Source organism: Camelus dromedarius, chromosome 16, assembly GCF_036321535.1.
Source record: "Camelus dromedarius isolate mCamDro1 chromosome 16, mCamDro1.pat, whole genome shotgun sequence".
Taxonomy (NCBI): Eukaryota; Metazoa; Chordata; class Mammalia; order Artiodactyla; family Camelidae; genus Camelus; species Camelus dromedarius.
The window spans coordinates 47,034,360-47,051,623 of record NC_087451.1 but is presented as its reverse complement, the minus strand read 5'-3'; the positions used below and the strand labels follow the sequence as shown (position 1 = coordinate 47,051,623).

Here is a 17,264-nt window from a genome sequence, read left to right as displayed (position 1 = left end):
TCTGTCTATCTGTTTATCAATAGTCATCTACAGTGGCAACAAAGGAAAGATGTTTCCCCTTTTGGGACATGTTCTTGTTTAAGTATCACTATAGACACATGGATTTTAATATATATTCAATGTATTTTAATTCATTATAGTCATTTTTTCTTTCTGATGCTCAGCTTGACCTAACTTTGTCTCCTGTGTTTTTCTGACACTATTCCTTTAGTCTTTGAAAACTTCATGCAATTTTTAAAGGATTTGAGTTCCTTTTAATGGGAATCACTCATCTGGGAGCTAGGAATGCTCAAAAATATTGTCTTTCTTCTAGGCTCTTTCAGGGCTCACAGATAATATATTTTTTTAAATAATGGGTTTATATTGATCATTTCATATCAAATATAATGTTTCAGAATTTTTAACTAATTCCTCGATTTTTTTTAACACTGAAAATCTTGGTTCCTAACAACATTGACAGGATTACCTATTTGTTTTATCTTACAATTTACATAAATTAACTTCAAAATAATAATAGAATGAGTCTAGTAATAGCAGAATTACTATATGAGATTTTAGATTTACTTGCAGCTTTTTTATCCTTAGAATATATCCTGCTAAGTATGTATATGTGAAAAAAATGAAACCATACAAAAACTAGAAGCCAGTGGTTAGCTTCCTTTATAATCAGAGAAAAGCCTTTTTAACCATGATTCAAATCATGAAAATATTGATAAATTTGATTACATAAAAATTAAACGATTTTGCCCAGAAAATTGAGTCACAACACTTGATTCTGCTGTTGTAGTACAAAAATAGCCATATACAGTATGTAAATGAAAAGTATGGCTGTGTTCCAATGAAATTTTATTTGTGGGTACTAAAATTTGAATTTTATAGAATTTCTACATACCACAACACATTATTCTTATCTTGGTTTTTAAAAACTGCTTCAAAGTATAACAACCAACTTTAGCTTTTGAGTTGTATAAAACCAGGCAGCAGGCCAGATTTGGCCCCAAAGTTGTAGTTTGCTGACCCCTGGTCTAAATAATACCTATTAGGTCTCTTCCAGATCTAAAAACCAAATAGGACACTTTGATTTTCCTCCTGAGAATTCCTATTTTCCTTTGAATATACTTTGGCATGGAAACTTATACTAAAATTTATAAAAGAACCTAAAATTCTTTGTGACTTGTTTTAGTGTCTTTCCTATAGGGTAAGCAACTAATTAGAAGCTTTAGAATAATAATTCCTTGGAATTAGTACATATATCCTTCTGGATAAGAGATATGTACAGAGCTCTTGTTTTATTTTATGTGTGGACATGGAATTTTTATTTTCAGTTGAAACAGTCTTTCTTGGAGTGTGGTTACCTACTGATGACATCAGAATTACCTGAGTGCTTGGTTAAATGTGCAGATTCCTAGCTTCTTCCTCAGGTCTTCTGACTCAGAACCTTTAGGAATGCCTTTAAAACAGATTCCAAAAGAGGCTATTATGCCACTAAAGTTTCAGGAGCAATCATTTAGAGAAACCAAATTAAGGGAGTTTCAGTATAGTGAAAAGTTCCAACAGCACCAGAGAGCAGTGTCATTAAATTTAATAAATAGCTTAAAGAATATTTCCATTCTCCATCTGTTACTGCAGAGCAAGAAATTAGCTTTGCATTTAGATCTATTTCCATAAAATTTCTTCAAATTTGGGAACTGATCTCATGGCTGTAAATCAATATATTGACAGATCCTTCCTCCTGTTAGGGAATATATAAATATCAATCAGTACATAACACTCTAGGAATTTATCAATATCTATAATAAGAATAGTAATGGGCCCACTAGGACTCTGGTCTAGGTTCTACTGTCAACCAATCCCATGACATAAGAGGATTAATTTATTTCACTGATATTTCTTGAACTGAGAGTTTGAATATTTAGGGTATTTGCTTAATAAGAACCGTAGTTTCTATTGGAGCAATATTGTTATAGGAATATCGTGAAAGAGTTAAAGTAATCAAAGATGCTTTCTTTGCCTGGATTGTCAGAATTAGGATCATCTCCTTCTGGTAAAAATTCAAGATCGGTGTGTCAACATATGATGTAGGCATTTGTAGAATATTCAGAAATCATAGGGATGCTTTACAACAGTACAATGTCTGTTGACTTAAAGCTCAGATACCCAGCAATCTTAACAAAAACAGCCCTGCTTTTAAATTATCTGAACTATATTGTTGTTTGGGTTCTCAATCCATTGGAGAGCTTTGGTGAAGTACATTCATTTCAGGAATGAGAGTTTTCCTTATTTTTGTTCAAGAAAAAGGACAAATAAAATTTATTTGTCAAGACTTTATCCTCTGATGATAATGTTAAAGTGTTCATTTGACTCAACCTGATCTGAAAAAATTTTATCTGTTACTTCCCTGGACAAAAGGGATTCATCTTTGTTTTGTGTCTAAATACAATAGATAGAGAAGGCACTCCTTACTGATTTGGAGCAATTTTTTTAGTAGTAGCCACTTATCTGAAAAATAAAATATCACTGCTATTTATAAGTTTTATGTATGCAATATACTTTTATTGTTTTTCCTCAGGGTTCCTGAAAGATAGGCATAGAATTGAAGTGGACTTTAATTCTTACATGTAAATTTGCAAAACTGATAAGAAGTTAGGTTTGTCATTTTGCTTTTCTTCATATTTTCTTTTCTTTTAGCATCTTTCTTTTAGTATCTTTTCCCTCTAATTCTTGATCCTTCCAGTTCTTGGGAATGCATGTTCTATGTCACTACTGGCTTATTGTGAATTGATAATGAAAAATATTTGCTCTTAAAATAGGATTACAAACTCTTAGCAGCCTGACTATGGTGATGATTACACATGTTGAAATTTGTACAACAAAGCACCGAAAAAGGTTAATTTTACTGCATGATATTTTTAAACATAAGAATTAAACATTTTTAAGAGGATTAAAGGAAAAGACTATTAATGATAGAATTTCACACTATTGCAGAGAAGCAGGGCCTATTGTACTATAGATTTCCTCACTTTTCTCCACCAGTTCTAATACACAGTCCTGATCTTAGAATAAGTTGAAATGAACCAGGAAGTACATTTAAGAGACCCAAGACAAAAGCTTGGATCTTTTCCTGTATGGCAGTTATAGTGATGCATACCCAATTCTGGTAAGGTAATGATCTCTTATCCCTATATCTGTTGATTATTTCATAATCACTATATGGCCTGTGCTGCACCTTAAGGTATCTTTTCAGCGTTTTTCCTGTGTCTCATCTTTACTAGCTTTAAGGGCTAATAATAGAACATTTAATCTGTGAAGAGAATCACAAAGAAATATTCCAGAAAATTACTTCCACAACTACAAGAAGAAGAAAAATAAGTCAGTATAAATGCTCAACCATTATGGGTACACAAACCAAATAAAAACTAAAAGGGAAAGAGACACAGATGTTTATTTTACCTATAGTAACTCCCTGAAAATTAACTTGTGTTCAATGTTCAAGGAACTTATGTGACAAAGTCCTTGTGTGTATTTCTTTTGGAATATAGTATCTGCAAAATGTTCGAAGATTTACTTCAAAGTATTTACTTCCGATATTTAAAAAAAAAAGGATGTTTAACTCATCCTTACAAGACACCAGCACTAAGACTTGGCAAGACTGAGGGAATGTTCATCCTTAATATTGGTCTTCCTCAGTTGCCAAGAGACAGTGACTTTCCAGACAGATGTCTGTCTGCTCATACTCCACACCAGCTGCCACCTCTTTACTGAGCCAAACCCGTGTGCTTACATTACGCTAGGAAATCCCATAGGTGCTTCTCCCACATATTATGTTATTAATATTAACTGTATTGTCAGTCTGTTTTGAATATCATATTTTATCAATCCAGTGAAACAGATTATGCCAAAAGTAAGCGGCTAGATAAAGGAAATGCTTTTTTATAGTATTTGAATGACTATTATACCCAAAAGTATGTGGTAGGACTTGCTCTAAACAAGTTCTACTTTTGTTCAACGTGAAGCATAATAATAATGTATATATAAGGACTAGTTTCATACTCATCTTTAAATCGTACTCTATTGTATATGTATATATTCATTATTAAGTACTTAGGAATTTGAGTACTTACAGACTGAGAAATCATAATCTCCCTGGGCATTATCCTAATGGCATATATACACACACACACACACACACTCCTCAGCTTGATGTTGAATGAGTCTCTGGTTCTGCTTCAGAGGCATGGAACATTCCTAATGTTAAAAAGACAGAGGTAGAGTTCCTGAGTCAAGTTTGCTCTAGCTGGGTCTCGATATCTGGCGTAATGCCTGACAAGATGTGGTGGTTGTGGAACATTAACACCTAAGATTATCTAAGATGTCCAGAAATTCCTAGGATTTGCCAGATAATTCTACTGATGCATTTTAAACTATCTGATAACTGATAGCTTCAAAAGAAGATAGAATTGTTGTTGTTACAATGGAGAAACTGTTTTATTAGTTACCTTTACTGCATAACAAAATACCTCAAAACTTATTGGCTTAAATCAACAATCATTTATTTGCTCATGATTTTGTCAATTGTTAACTTTAGGCTGGACTCATGGCTTATCTCTGCTCCACATGGTATCACTTGGACTCACTCATACATTGCAGCAAAATGGCAGTTGATGGCCTTAGTTGCTTGTCTGTTAGTTGGCTGACAGTTAGGAAAAGCAATGGAGATAACTGGATCATCATCTAATGGGCTAGCCTAGGCTCATTTCCAAGGTGGCAGTGAAAGGGCTCTGAAGTTCAGTAAAAGAGGGCAAGCCCCAAGATTAAGGCACTTTTCCTTTTTTCCCCAAGACTTATTGTGATATAATAGATAGCGCTTTTCAACTTCCTGCTTGTATCATGTTTGCTACTGGTCCATTGGCCAAAGCAAGTCACATGGCCACAGCCAGACACAGGGATACAGAAATAAGACTCCAGTTCTTAATGGGAGGAGCTGAAAAGTTACATTGCCTACAAATAGACACGCATAAGGGAATGGGAAGACTTTTTGACATTTTTTTTGCATTTTACCACACTGTAGTTTTTCATCCTTTCCAGTCTCCTTAAATTTGGACTTATATTTAGAATCTGCTTGCAGGTTATGTCTACCCTACACTGCCCAAAGTTAAGAATTCTGTTGATTAATTTAGATGTCCTAATGAGATAATGCACACCACAAAAGAGAGATTTTATTTATTTCCTGAATGAGTTACACAGTCAATTAAAAATCCATTTGGATTATATTTGGAGTCTCATGTGCAGCGGCCCTGAAGCACAAAACTAGGTTTTGTTTCTAAATGTAAGCTTTAATAAGAGGGAGGAAATGATATCTGACCTAAGACCTGAAGGATGTGGAGGAACTAGTCAAAGAGAGGGAGGAAAACATTTCAGGCAGATGGAAATATGACAGAAACCCAATTTTGTTAGTCCATTTTGGTTAATCCACATGAGAATATGGAGACACTTCGTACTTATTACATAATGTCATTTACTTATCTGTTCTGAGTTGGACCCTAAGCTTTATAATAGCAGAATCTATAGTAGGTGCTCAATAAATGTTTATATGAGTGAATAAGTAACTGACTTAGCAAGTGAGTATGAATGAATGAATAATGAGAAAAAGCTAGAATAGACACACACAGAATAGAGAGTCATGCAGAAATGAAAACAGAAAATGAGGAGAGTGCTGTATGGAGAGAAAGAGAGAGGATAAAAGGGAGAGAAGGACAGAGAGATGGGGAGAAGGAAAAAGGGACTGAGGGCTCTGAGATAAGTGGTAGAGGTTTGACTCTTTAGTAGTGTCACCAGAGGAGCTTAACACTTCTTTTATTTTTTTATTTTTTATTTTTTGAAATTGTCTTTTTCTAATTGAAGTATAGTCAGTTTACACTGTTGCATCAATTTCTGGTGTAGAGCATAATATTTCAGTAATATATACACATATATATTCATTTTCTTATTCTTTTTCATTATAGATTACTACAAGATATTGAATATAGTTCCCTGTCCTATACAGAAGAAACGTGTTGTATAGTTATTTTATATATAGTAATTAGTATCTGCAGATCCCGAACTTATCCCTTCCCACCCTCTTTCCCTCATAACCATAAGTTTGATTTCTATGTCTGTGAGTCTGTTCTGTTTTGTAAGTAAGTTCATTTGTGTCTTTTTTTTTTTTTTAAGATTCCACATATGGGTGATATGGTATTTTTTTTCTTTCTGGCTTACTTCACTTAGAATAATGATCTCCAGGTCCATCCATGTTGCTGCAAATGACATTATTTTATTCTTTTTCATGACTGAGTAGTATTCCATTGTATCCATCCACAACTTCTTTATCCAGTCATCTGTTGATGGACATTTAGGTTGTTTCCATGTCTTGGCTATTGTAAATAGCTTAGCACTTTTTTTAAAATGCTAATTAATCTTTCAGCAGTTCAGAAACAGGCCTTTATGTACTATTGAACAGCTTGCCTGTTTTTATTTTCAAACTTCAAAGGTTATTTTTGAAAGCTTATTTTCTTTAAGAATTTTGGAGACCTTTATATGGGCATAAAATAATTACTTAGATTTTAGTTGTTTCTTTTGAATTATAAGAGGTATCTAATTTACCAGTTCTTACTGAAAATCCTTTTGCATTTCAAAATCTGTCAGATTGCCTTAGTCTTTCTTCTTTGAAAGATGAAGACTGCCTCAAACATTATTGGAAAATTGTATTTGAAAATCAGTTTGTGGGGTTTAAAGTCCTAATAGTGGTGATAAACATAGAAACAATTAAAATCACAATTTTCCCCTCATTTAAAATTTTTTTAAGTTTTAATTTGGTGTTTTTGTTTTTGTTTGCTTATTTGTTTTCTGAGGGGAAGGTAATTAGGTTTATTTATCTATATTTAGAAGAGGTGCTGGGACCTTGTGCATGCTGAGCATGTGCTCTACCACTTAAGCTATGCCCTCCCCCTTATTATTTTTTTTAATTCTTGTTGGGGGGAGGTAATTAAGTTTTTATCCATTTATTTGTTTTAATGAAGATACTGGGGATTGAACCCTAGACCTCATGCATCCTAAGCACAACGTCTGCCACTGAGCTATACCCTACCCCCCATTTTTAACCTTAGTGATTCAACTCTGAGTACAAGGGTGATTGTTATGCTCAGGGGCTGTCAAAAGTATTTGACTCTAGAGGAATAAAGAAAATTGGCAATAAACATTCCTAGGTAGAAATCAAAAGTTTGGTCCAAAGCATCAGAATTACCTTAGATACTTGTTATAAATGCAAATTCCAGTTTCCCACCCTAGACTTGGAATCAGAGTTCTTTCAAGATGATTTCTGTGTCCAAGGAAAAGAGAGGTCTGCCACATTTAGGCCTTAGTGCATCCAACCTTGCTTTTAGGGTATACGTAGCAGCTTCTGGGGCTATTCTTAGTACTTTTTAAGTATAGTATTTAGTTGAGTAAAATAAGGCCTACCTCTATAAAAAGTCAAATAATAGTAAAAAGCAGTTTATGATTAATGCTGAATTCAGTAAGTGCTGGGGAAAGCAGGGATCACAGCAGGCTTGAATCAAGAAAGATTTCATGGAGAAAAGACAGGTACAAAGTTTGGATGAGGCTCTGAACTCTTTTGTTCTGCCATTTTAACAGTCTGAATCAAATCCAGTGGTCTTAGCTCAAGATGTATTCTTTTTCTACATCCTTCAGAGTATCCAAGATGAAGGAGAATGTTAAACAGAAACGAGAACAAAGAGAACACCTAAATAAAGTCAAAGCCAACGTGGCCAACACACGGAAACAGGCTTTGCAGGAGCAGTTCACCGAGTGGATTCTAGACCCCAAAGGAATGATTCCTATGGCAGTAGTAAGAAAGAGGGTATCTCTCAAGGGTAGGTGGGATGGGTGATGAGAGGCTGACTGCCCAATACTGAGCAGAGTGGTAGAAGCCTCCCTCTAAATTTTCTAAATTTACCTGTTGAGGTAAGTCAGTTCTTGACCTGTCTGGCCAATTTTCTCTTGAACATTAAAAAAAAAGGATTTATAAAGGATTCTTTGGATTGCCAAGTTAATTGCCAAAGGTGCCTTAGCTCCATCATGCCCAGTGTCTGAGGGTTCTTAGAAAAGTCCTTGGAGCAGGTAAAAATGCGACACTCTTAGCATCCTAGTTCTCACACAAAATGGTTAGAAATCACTGAGGACATTGCAAAAGCATTTTATATACTTTGAAATATTCTATAAACTAAATATTTGTAATTACTATTTCTGTCCCTGGGTTAGAAGAATTACCCAGAACTTAAGTTGAAAGACTGTAGATGACTTTTAGTCTAAAATACTAAATGTGTGGTTATTGAGAAGTAATATATGGCCTCTTTTCTTTGATTTTCAGATTCAGAATGTTCTTCATGAATTTTTTCAAAATCCAGATTTCCAGCTTGGTAAGCTTGCCCATTCCTGCAGCGTTTATATTGCTCTCTCTTTTTTCGGGGGGTATGGGGAGAGATGCTGAATTAAGATGGCCAATATTGAGGTAAATATTATTCAAAGCTCTTATAGATGTACTTAAGCTCTTTTGCTTTTAACAGATGGAGAATGTAGAGAAACAAACAGTGATTTTTAATTCTTTTAGTTGAATGCCCCATTGTATTACAAATATTTTATAATAACCCTTTATTTTCCTATCAAATTGCTAGAAAATATTGCTTACATACACAGACTTTTAAAAGAAAGATATGTCATAACTGTGATATAAAGGAGAAGCACAATGAAAGACATAACAATTATATGTATTGTATTTCAATATGTAAAACTCAGTTACAACTTCACTAAAAGACATATGGAGTAGTCAGACATTTGTATCTACTTATAATGAATGTTTAGATACAAGAAAAGTAAAATTATATCCGATCTGCCATTTTCTTTGCATTTGCCATTTTGAAATAAGGGCAAAATGAATAGATTTATAATATATATATGTAGAAACCCCATGAACAGGAGAGCTACAAATGTAGACTAATACAGGTGTGTTACATTGGAGTTCAGAGGCAATTTATATTACCTTCAATTATACACTTTTTAAAATGGTGAACAACTCTCAGTAAAGTTCCAACATGAAGCAAAGTACAATCTTCTTTCAAATTTTCCTAGTAGTTACATTCTTAGAAAATTCAACAGCAAAAATATGGTCTGTGTTTATACGTAAAGTAGAATTAGATTCTAGACTCAAAATTATTCTAAGCAAATTTTTCACCTACTTAAATGTCTGGCAGGAGGGGGAAAGTCTTTATTGTGCAGGAATTGCAGGAATTCTGCCCCTCCTCCTGCTCCCCATCATTGTAACAACAAAAACTCACCTGCCAATTTCCACCATGCTCACTGAGGGGAGCGGGAGACAGTACTACACCTATGGAGAACCACATGTTTTGATGATTTTGTTTTCAAAAGTTTCTTTATAGGAGATTAAGCAAAAAATTATGACTTGTTGAATAAGAACTAGAGTTTGGGTCCTAAGATTTACATAATTTATACCCAACTGATTTTTTCAATTGAATTTTTTCTTTTTAAAAACTTATTTTTATTGATGTATGGTTGATTTACAATGTTGTGTTAGTTTCAGTTATACATGTATATATATATTCTTTTACAGATTCTTTTCCATTATAGGTTATTGCAAGATCATTGAGTATAGTACCCTGTAAACCCCAAAACTCAAAATTTATCCTCCCCACACCATTTTCCTATTTGGTAACCACAGTTTGTTTTCTATGTCTGTGAGTCTATTTCTGGTTTATAAATAAGTTCATTTGTATCATTTTTTCAAGATTCCACATATAAGTGATATATAGGATATTTGAGTTTCTCTGTCCGACTTACTTCATTTAATACTAAAGTCTCCAGCCCCATCCATTTATTGCAAATGGCATTATTTCATTCTTTTTTATGGCTGAGTAACATTCCACTATGTATACTACATCTTCTTTATCCATTCATCTGTCAATGGACATTTAAGTTGCTTCCATGTCTTGGCTACTGTAAATAGTGCTGCTGTGAACATTGGGAGGCATGTATCTTTTTGAACTAGAGTTTTCTCTGGGTATATGCCCAGAAGTGGGATTGCTGGGTCATATGGTAACTTTATTTTTGGTTTTTTAAGAAACCTCTATACTGTTCTCCATAGTGGCTGCACTAATCTACATTCCCACCAACAGTAGCAATTGAATTTTGACCACTTTATTACATTGATAACTATAGATGTCTGAAATATGTTCTCACTTTTAAAAATAAAGTATGCTTCCTATCTTCCCAATCACTGGTCCCCAAACATGATTTGGGCCTTGCTGACAACCTTTTCTCCTTTTACCTGTTTGCAGCCTATCTAAAAATTTTAATTCTCCACAGTCAGCACAACCTCAACTCCTCTTTCAGAGAACCTTTGAAATAACTTCTTTTATTCATTTAGTATTTTATGTAAGTACAGAAGGAATGAGTTAAGAGGGCTCTACTTGAGACTGTGATAAAATTAGAGAAATTTCAGACACTCTGGTTGACAATGATTTCTTCTCCTCTCACCTCCTATACTATATAGTATTTATTTTCTGTGCCATTCCTTCAATCTGTCAATATTTGTTGAGCCCTCACTTAGTTCCAGATACTGTGATGGGGTAGAGGATGCAAAGAGGACTAAAACATATTTCTTGCCCTTAAGTTGCTCCAAGTCCAGCCAAGGGACAGACACATATACTTAATAACAACTGTTGTAGATAGAAACGAGTCTGGCTTGTATAATCTTCCAGAGCTTGAGGGAAAGTGTGGGATGGGGATAAGAGCATCTAATGTGTAAACTTACAGTAAAGTTTATACAGTCCTCTTATGATGATACCTGATATCTCATAATAAATTATTAACAAAAATCAAGAGTGACTAAAGAATCTTTTTATGTACCAGCCCATAATAAGTAGGAAGTAGGAGAGGAAACTGGTGTATTAATTCTTTTATTATGAGCTTTCATACAACTTATGTGTTTGTGTCTTGGTAAGGTCAGTAGGATCATATAATTGTCATATCAAATGGAAGTTTAAAAAAATCTTTATTTGAACCTACTGCCACATTCACTGTTATTGATCACTCTGTTATCCATGAAATTCTTTTTTGCTTGGCTTTTGTGATATCACTTTCTCTTCATTTTTTCTTTTATTTTTGATCACCTCTTAACATTTTTATTTCTTTGTTCTTCTTTTATTTGTACCTTAAATGTTGTTTTCCAGAGTTTCCTTTTTGACTCTATTATCACTTTACACACTCCCTGGGTTTTCTTATTTAAACCTATGACTTTAGCTGGCTCTCATTCATATTTCCATCCCAAACCTGCCCTCTGAGCTTCAAATCCTACTTGAAAAGATCTACAAGATGAATGGTTAATGAAAAAAGCAAGTTACAGATCAACATGATCATTTTTATGTATAGAAAAACAAAAAATGTATACACACACATACACACATAAAAATGCATAGAACGTTTCCTGGAAGAGTGATAACCAACCATTGACAGTGGCTACTTCTGGAGGAGAGGGGAGTGAAAGTGCTGGTGGGAGGTAGGGAAAAAGGTACATTTTCAAGTTTTACTGCTTATCTTTTTATATTATTTAACTATTTTACCAGAAGAACATATTCATATATTATTTATTTAACATAAAACATTAAAGACAAAATTTAATCTAAAAATATTAAAGACAAAATAAAGTATTCAAAAAGAAAGTTTGTAGAAGTGTTTTGTTTTAGGACTTGCTAGCATAAATGCTAACATAAAGCAACACAGGTATTTTTAGTCTTTTATAACTACTGATGTGCCTGTTTGTTTCTGCTTTATCTTGACATGGCTGTTAAAAATGTAGGCATGTTCTTTTCAGTGTTTGGTTTGCTTGCTTAAATAGAAGCCAGGCAAAATGATAATTTTGTAGTAATCGGAATGTTATCTAACTAAACATCATTTACTCTGTTACAAATATTGATGGACAGTAAGAATTTTATGTTCTTTTGGGGATACTATAAAATGAATATAAAATATGAATGTATTATAACCAAACTATCAAATAATCTTTATTCCATAATTAGAAGAATGCTGCAAAGAATTGGATATTACTGACTCAATGGAACCAAGATTGAACAAAATGGAATTTATAGAAGTAAGAAGTTACATTATTTTGCTAGTTTCAATTGTCTTTTGGTTAATGCCACATATACATTAACTTAGAGTTAAATGAAAGCATAGTGATTTATTTTATTGATTCTAAGATGTACATTTTAAAATATTTTAACCCTTCTGAAAGGTTACATCTTTTAATCAAAGCATCTTGCAATTTCTTTCAATCAGTGGTACTCACGATGTATGTGAAGAACTTCTACTGACACCTTCGGGTAAAATCAGAAAAACCACCTTCTCATATTCAGTGAAATCTGATTATACAAATAATAATGAGGTCTAAAACTTACAAAGCATTTCCAATGGGCCAGGTGCTGTTCAAAGCTATCTACATATTAGCTCAGATAATCTCAGCAATTCTTATTCCTACTTTTATAGATGAAGATACAGAGATACAGAAAGGATAAATAACTTGTACAAAGTCTCACAATTAGTGGAGCTGGGGAAATTAGTATTCAGGCAGCTTGGCTTCAAAGTCTACACCTGAGAAAGTATGATTCTATTGTAAGGGAATGAACAAAAGAAGCAATTTAATGGCACCAGAGTCCCAAGTCTTCTGTAGCCTGTTTTTTTTTCCTCTCATGTCTTTCCTCTAATTCCCCTTGTTTTCTGCTGAGTCACAGAGTCAAGATAACTTTCTCCTTCTCCTCTCTTACATCCTTGCTCCATTGAAGGTGATGTCTATGCATTATATACAATTTCAAGGTTCTGTATGAAGGATTTCTGGAATCCTTCTTGAAATGATTACCAGATAGATAAGAATTTGACAATCCTGTCTCAATTATGTTCTGGTTTCTTATATTCTATATTTGTCTATTTGGCATCCATTAGTCACCGGGCCAACTAATGGCCAGAGTTGTTTGTATCTCCTCTGTAATCCAGAGCACATGCTCTGAACCACTTCCTTATATGAGTCTCACTCACCAAGTCAACATTTCCTCTTCCCTAAGTCAGCCCAAGTCCAGGTGCCATATAACTAGAGACTGCCCCTATGCCCCAAAGCCTGCAGGGATTTTTTGAGCTAGCCAATCCTAAACTGTTTACTCTTACATATACATCTATTTAAATTTTTGATCCTTTGAGTTAATTTTTATGTATGATGTGAAGAAATAAAACTTTAAAAAAAAGTATTTGATAAGTCAAAGAGGCAAAAAAAAAATGAGACTATAAAGAACTTGTTAATATTATCAATAAGACATTGTATAAGTATGTATAGAACTTCAGTCCCTACAGTGACCCTGTTCCAGTTTTCATGGAATATTGATCAAAATTTATCATAAATAGACCACCAAGAAAACCTTATAAGTTCCAAAAACTAGAAATCTTACACGTTGTGGTCTCTTATTATTATGTAATAAAACTGGAACATAATAAATTTTAAAATTATGTAAGCCCAATTATTTAGAAATTTAAAAATACTCTAATAGTTCTTGGGTTAAAATCTTACATTTAATTTTATGGAATGCTACTGAATGTTTACTCAGATGAGAAATGATAATCTTAAAACTTTTTAAAATGTGATGGGGTAGAGATTTTTTAAAACACAGATAAATATGAAAATAGAATAACAATGTATATATTCTTGTAACCTGGAATTAATTCTTGTTAACACCATGAAATATTTTTCTAAGGAAAAAATTTTCAGTTTTATAAAAATTATCATGCTCAAAAAATAATTCAAACAAGACATAGAAGTACTAAGAAGGGGATTTAATAATCATCATAAATTTCTTACCCAGAAATAACCATTGATACTCTTAGGTGAACATCATTTAAAACAGCTTTACATTTTATGTCTCAGTAGACAGATGAGTATATAGCAATGTAGATGATCATAAATTCTATTATAGAAATTTAATTACTTAAAGTAAAAAGTACTTAATTGTACTTGATTCCAACAGAAAAAAAGAAAAATTGAAGTTAAAAATAAGGGAATTATTGAAATTGAACATATCTGCCCAAAAGTTATTCTAAAATCATTCTAAGAAAAGACAATATGATAAAGATCAGAAAAGCTTGCAGTCATTATTTTTTTAAATCACATATTTCAGTTATAGAAACAACAGTTGACATCCTACTATAAAAGATGAAGGTTAACATTTCCTCGTATCTTTTTTCTTGTGTTTCCCAATTTTAATTAGTTACTTTAAAATTTTTATTTTATCCAGATTTACACCATTCACTTTCTTCTCTGTAATTACAGTTCCCATAGTTGATTAATCTTAGTCTAATATTCAAGTGGATTTGAGGCTCACTTTCTGTCCTTTTACAATGACTTTGATATTTCTGAGTTATTTATTTTGATTCCTCTCTCAATTGGCTAAATTCACTGTAAAGTCATTTTTTCAGGAAGTTCACAAAGGTACTGTATCTTCTAAATTCTTTTATGTTGAATATCATGCATATTGCCTCTAAAACTATACCTTGAATGGGTATACTGTAATTGTGTCACATCTTCTTTTCACCTCAAAACAGTATAGACATTTCCTAATTATTTTCTGGTATTGAATGTTGTGATTTAGTAATGATATCAGTTTTACTTTTCTCTCCATTCATTTGATTAATTCAACAAATATATGCATATACATAAAACATATAAACATATACACATATCATATATGAATAAACATATATATTATATATGATATGTATGTGTATATATGTGTATGTTTGTATGTATGTCCATATAATTAAAGGAGAAGATGGATAAGGGTGATGTATACTTGATACAAACTCATTAACGTTCTACATAATACCTTTGCAGATGTAAATATTTATATGTGTGTGTGTGTGTGTGTGTGTGTGTGTGTGTATGAATACATTTTTGTTTTAATGGATGATTTGGGCTATTAATATTAGTTTTTCTGACATTTCCCGATTTCTCTTCCTGAAATGCAAACAGCACACATTCAGGCATTTTCATTAGAGTGAAGAGCTGTTACATCAAAAGAAGCCAAGAAACTATTTCTTATATACAAAAATTTATTGGAAATATTTAATTATCTGATCAATAAATTATTAAGACATGACATATGACATGGAAGTTGTGTTTAGAACACTTGTTTTTTAAAATTTTCTTTTTTATTGAGGTAACATCGGTTTATAAGTTTCACGTGTACAACATGGATGGAACACTTGCTTTTAAAGAGATTTGCTTTAAGGCTATTTTGTCAGCACTCATTCAATGAAAGTGGAGTAAAATGAAATTGTAAATGTCGTGTTTAAAGTCAACATATTAGACACAGGTGCCACCCAGTGGAGATACTATGTCATGGAATTGCCCCTCTATAAAAAGCAGTATGATTAGCATTCAGGATGGAGCCTGTTTGGAGAAAGTGGAGTCACTGAGTAATGATTACTATAGAGAAAAGACAAATGGACAGAATGAATGGTCACAGATACTCCAAATGTATATTATTTTCCTAGCATGTCTGTTTTCTGATGGATAAATGAACAGATGATCTTTTTTGTTGACTATAACCTCTCTCTCACTTTTTATCTGTTTTATTTGAGTAAATGAAGACTAAAAATAACTGTTTTAGAATACTTGCTTCCAGTCTCTTAAAGGTATATTATTTGCTCTCTGTGCTAGGAAAGATGTCAAAATTAGAGTTGTATTTCTTACCCTTAATGACCAAATAATGCATTGTTGTGTGGGAGTGTGCCTGTGGGTGGGTGTATGCAGGCATTTATGTCCATGTGCATGCATACACCGGGTGGAACCAGAGTAGCCTACAGGGAGTGGAAGGATCAAAATATAAGCAAATTAAGAAAGAAAGAAAGCTATTTCAAGTAAAAGAGAAGAAAATCATTTCAGGTATATTTGTTTTATCTAAACATCATTAATGTGGTTATAGAAAATATAGTTAACTTTTTAGGTAAGAGGGTTCTTTCATAATTTCCTGGACTCTTTGAACTCCACAAATTCCCTTTGTTTTGATTAAGAATCTCCTAATAATCTTTTTCAAGAGAAGTCAAAGAGGTAAATCTGTCTAAATTTTTCGTAGTATTTTTTTTTAAATGTGTATCTGTTAATCCCAAACTCTTAATCTCTCCTTCCTCCACCCCTTTCTTAGTGCTTTTTAAGGCAGAGTTACCCTGACTTGTCAAAGTGCCCATAATTTTTTAAATGATAGTCCCACAAATGGCTGTATGCCCCTCTCCAAAAAACAGTTTCTGTAAGATGATTGGTTGTTTGGAAATTGGAATCCATTTTCCAAATAGAAGCAATATATTGCATAGTGGCTGGGGTGTTTGGTTTCAAAGTTCCTGAAATGGAGTTCTTAATAAGAGTAACTATTTCTGTGGGGGAAAATGGTCCTTGAAGAAGAGAGCATCACCACACATTATCAGGGAAAGGAACTTTCTTATCTCTAAACCATTGGTGATGACTGTATACAAGACCTTTAGTGTAACAAGGGTTCATGGAGTGAAGGATAGGGATGGCCTCGGGTAGAGGAGAGCCTCCAAAGACCCTGGAGTGAGGAGGTGAAAGAGGCTGACCTCTTATCAATGCAGATCATCCTTCCCAACTGTGGGGGCTTCAGAGACTGACACACTTCTGTATCTACTGGTGCTATCTATTGGCTCTGGACTGATAGATGTTTCTTCCCTGATCCTATTTCATAGTTAGTCCCCTAAACTCTTGCCTCCAAAGTAATACAAAGTATAGTTTTCTCAGACAAGAGTGAATCTTTTTAAAGGACTGTTCTCCAGGGATGTGTGTCCTGCTTATCAGTTCTGCTCATTCTGGGCACCAGAATCTTGACTCATATTGTCATTTGTGTTCACCATTCCCAGTTATCTATAATAAACATTTAGATATTCCTTATCTTGTGATTATCTAAATACAATAAAAGGATCAAGAATGGGTGAATGCATACCACAGAATTATAACACCTTTATATAGTTTATGTTTGTCCCAGTGGGATGGAGATAAAAAGATTTCAAAGACACAAAGGCTGCAAAGTTTCCTTTGCAGATACTTACAGAGACAGTTTATTATATAAAGAAGGATACAGCACAGCATGCTTCCAGAGGTTTAGATTAGA

The 17,264-nt window shown here is 33.3% G+C and overlaps 1 protein-coding gene across 1 annotated transcript in view; it reads left to right on the top strand.

Annotated features, from left to right (window-relative positions):
* Positions 1–17,264, top strand: part of EFCAB5 (EF-hand calcium binding domain 5) — an 83,727-nt gene that overhangs the window by 22,456 nt on the left and 44,007 nt on the right. Inside the window, exons 6-8 of the mRNA XM_031468467.2 lie at positions 7,726–7,882; positions 8,405–8,453; positions 12,126–12,196. Coding sequence (XP_031324327.1) covers positions 7,726–7,882; positions 8,405–8,453; positions 12,126–12,196 — 277 coding nt within the window. The remainder of the gene's footprint in view (positions 1–7,725; positions 7,883–8,404; positions 8,454–12,125; positions 12,197–17,264) is intronic.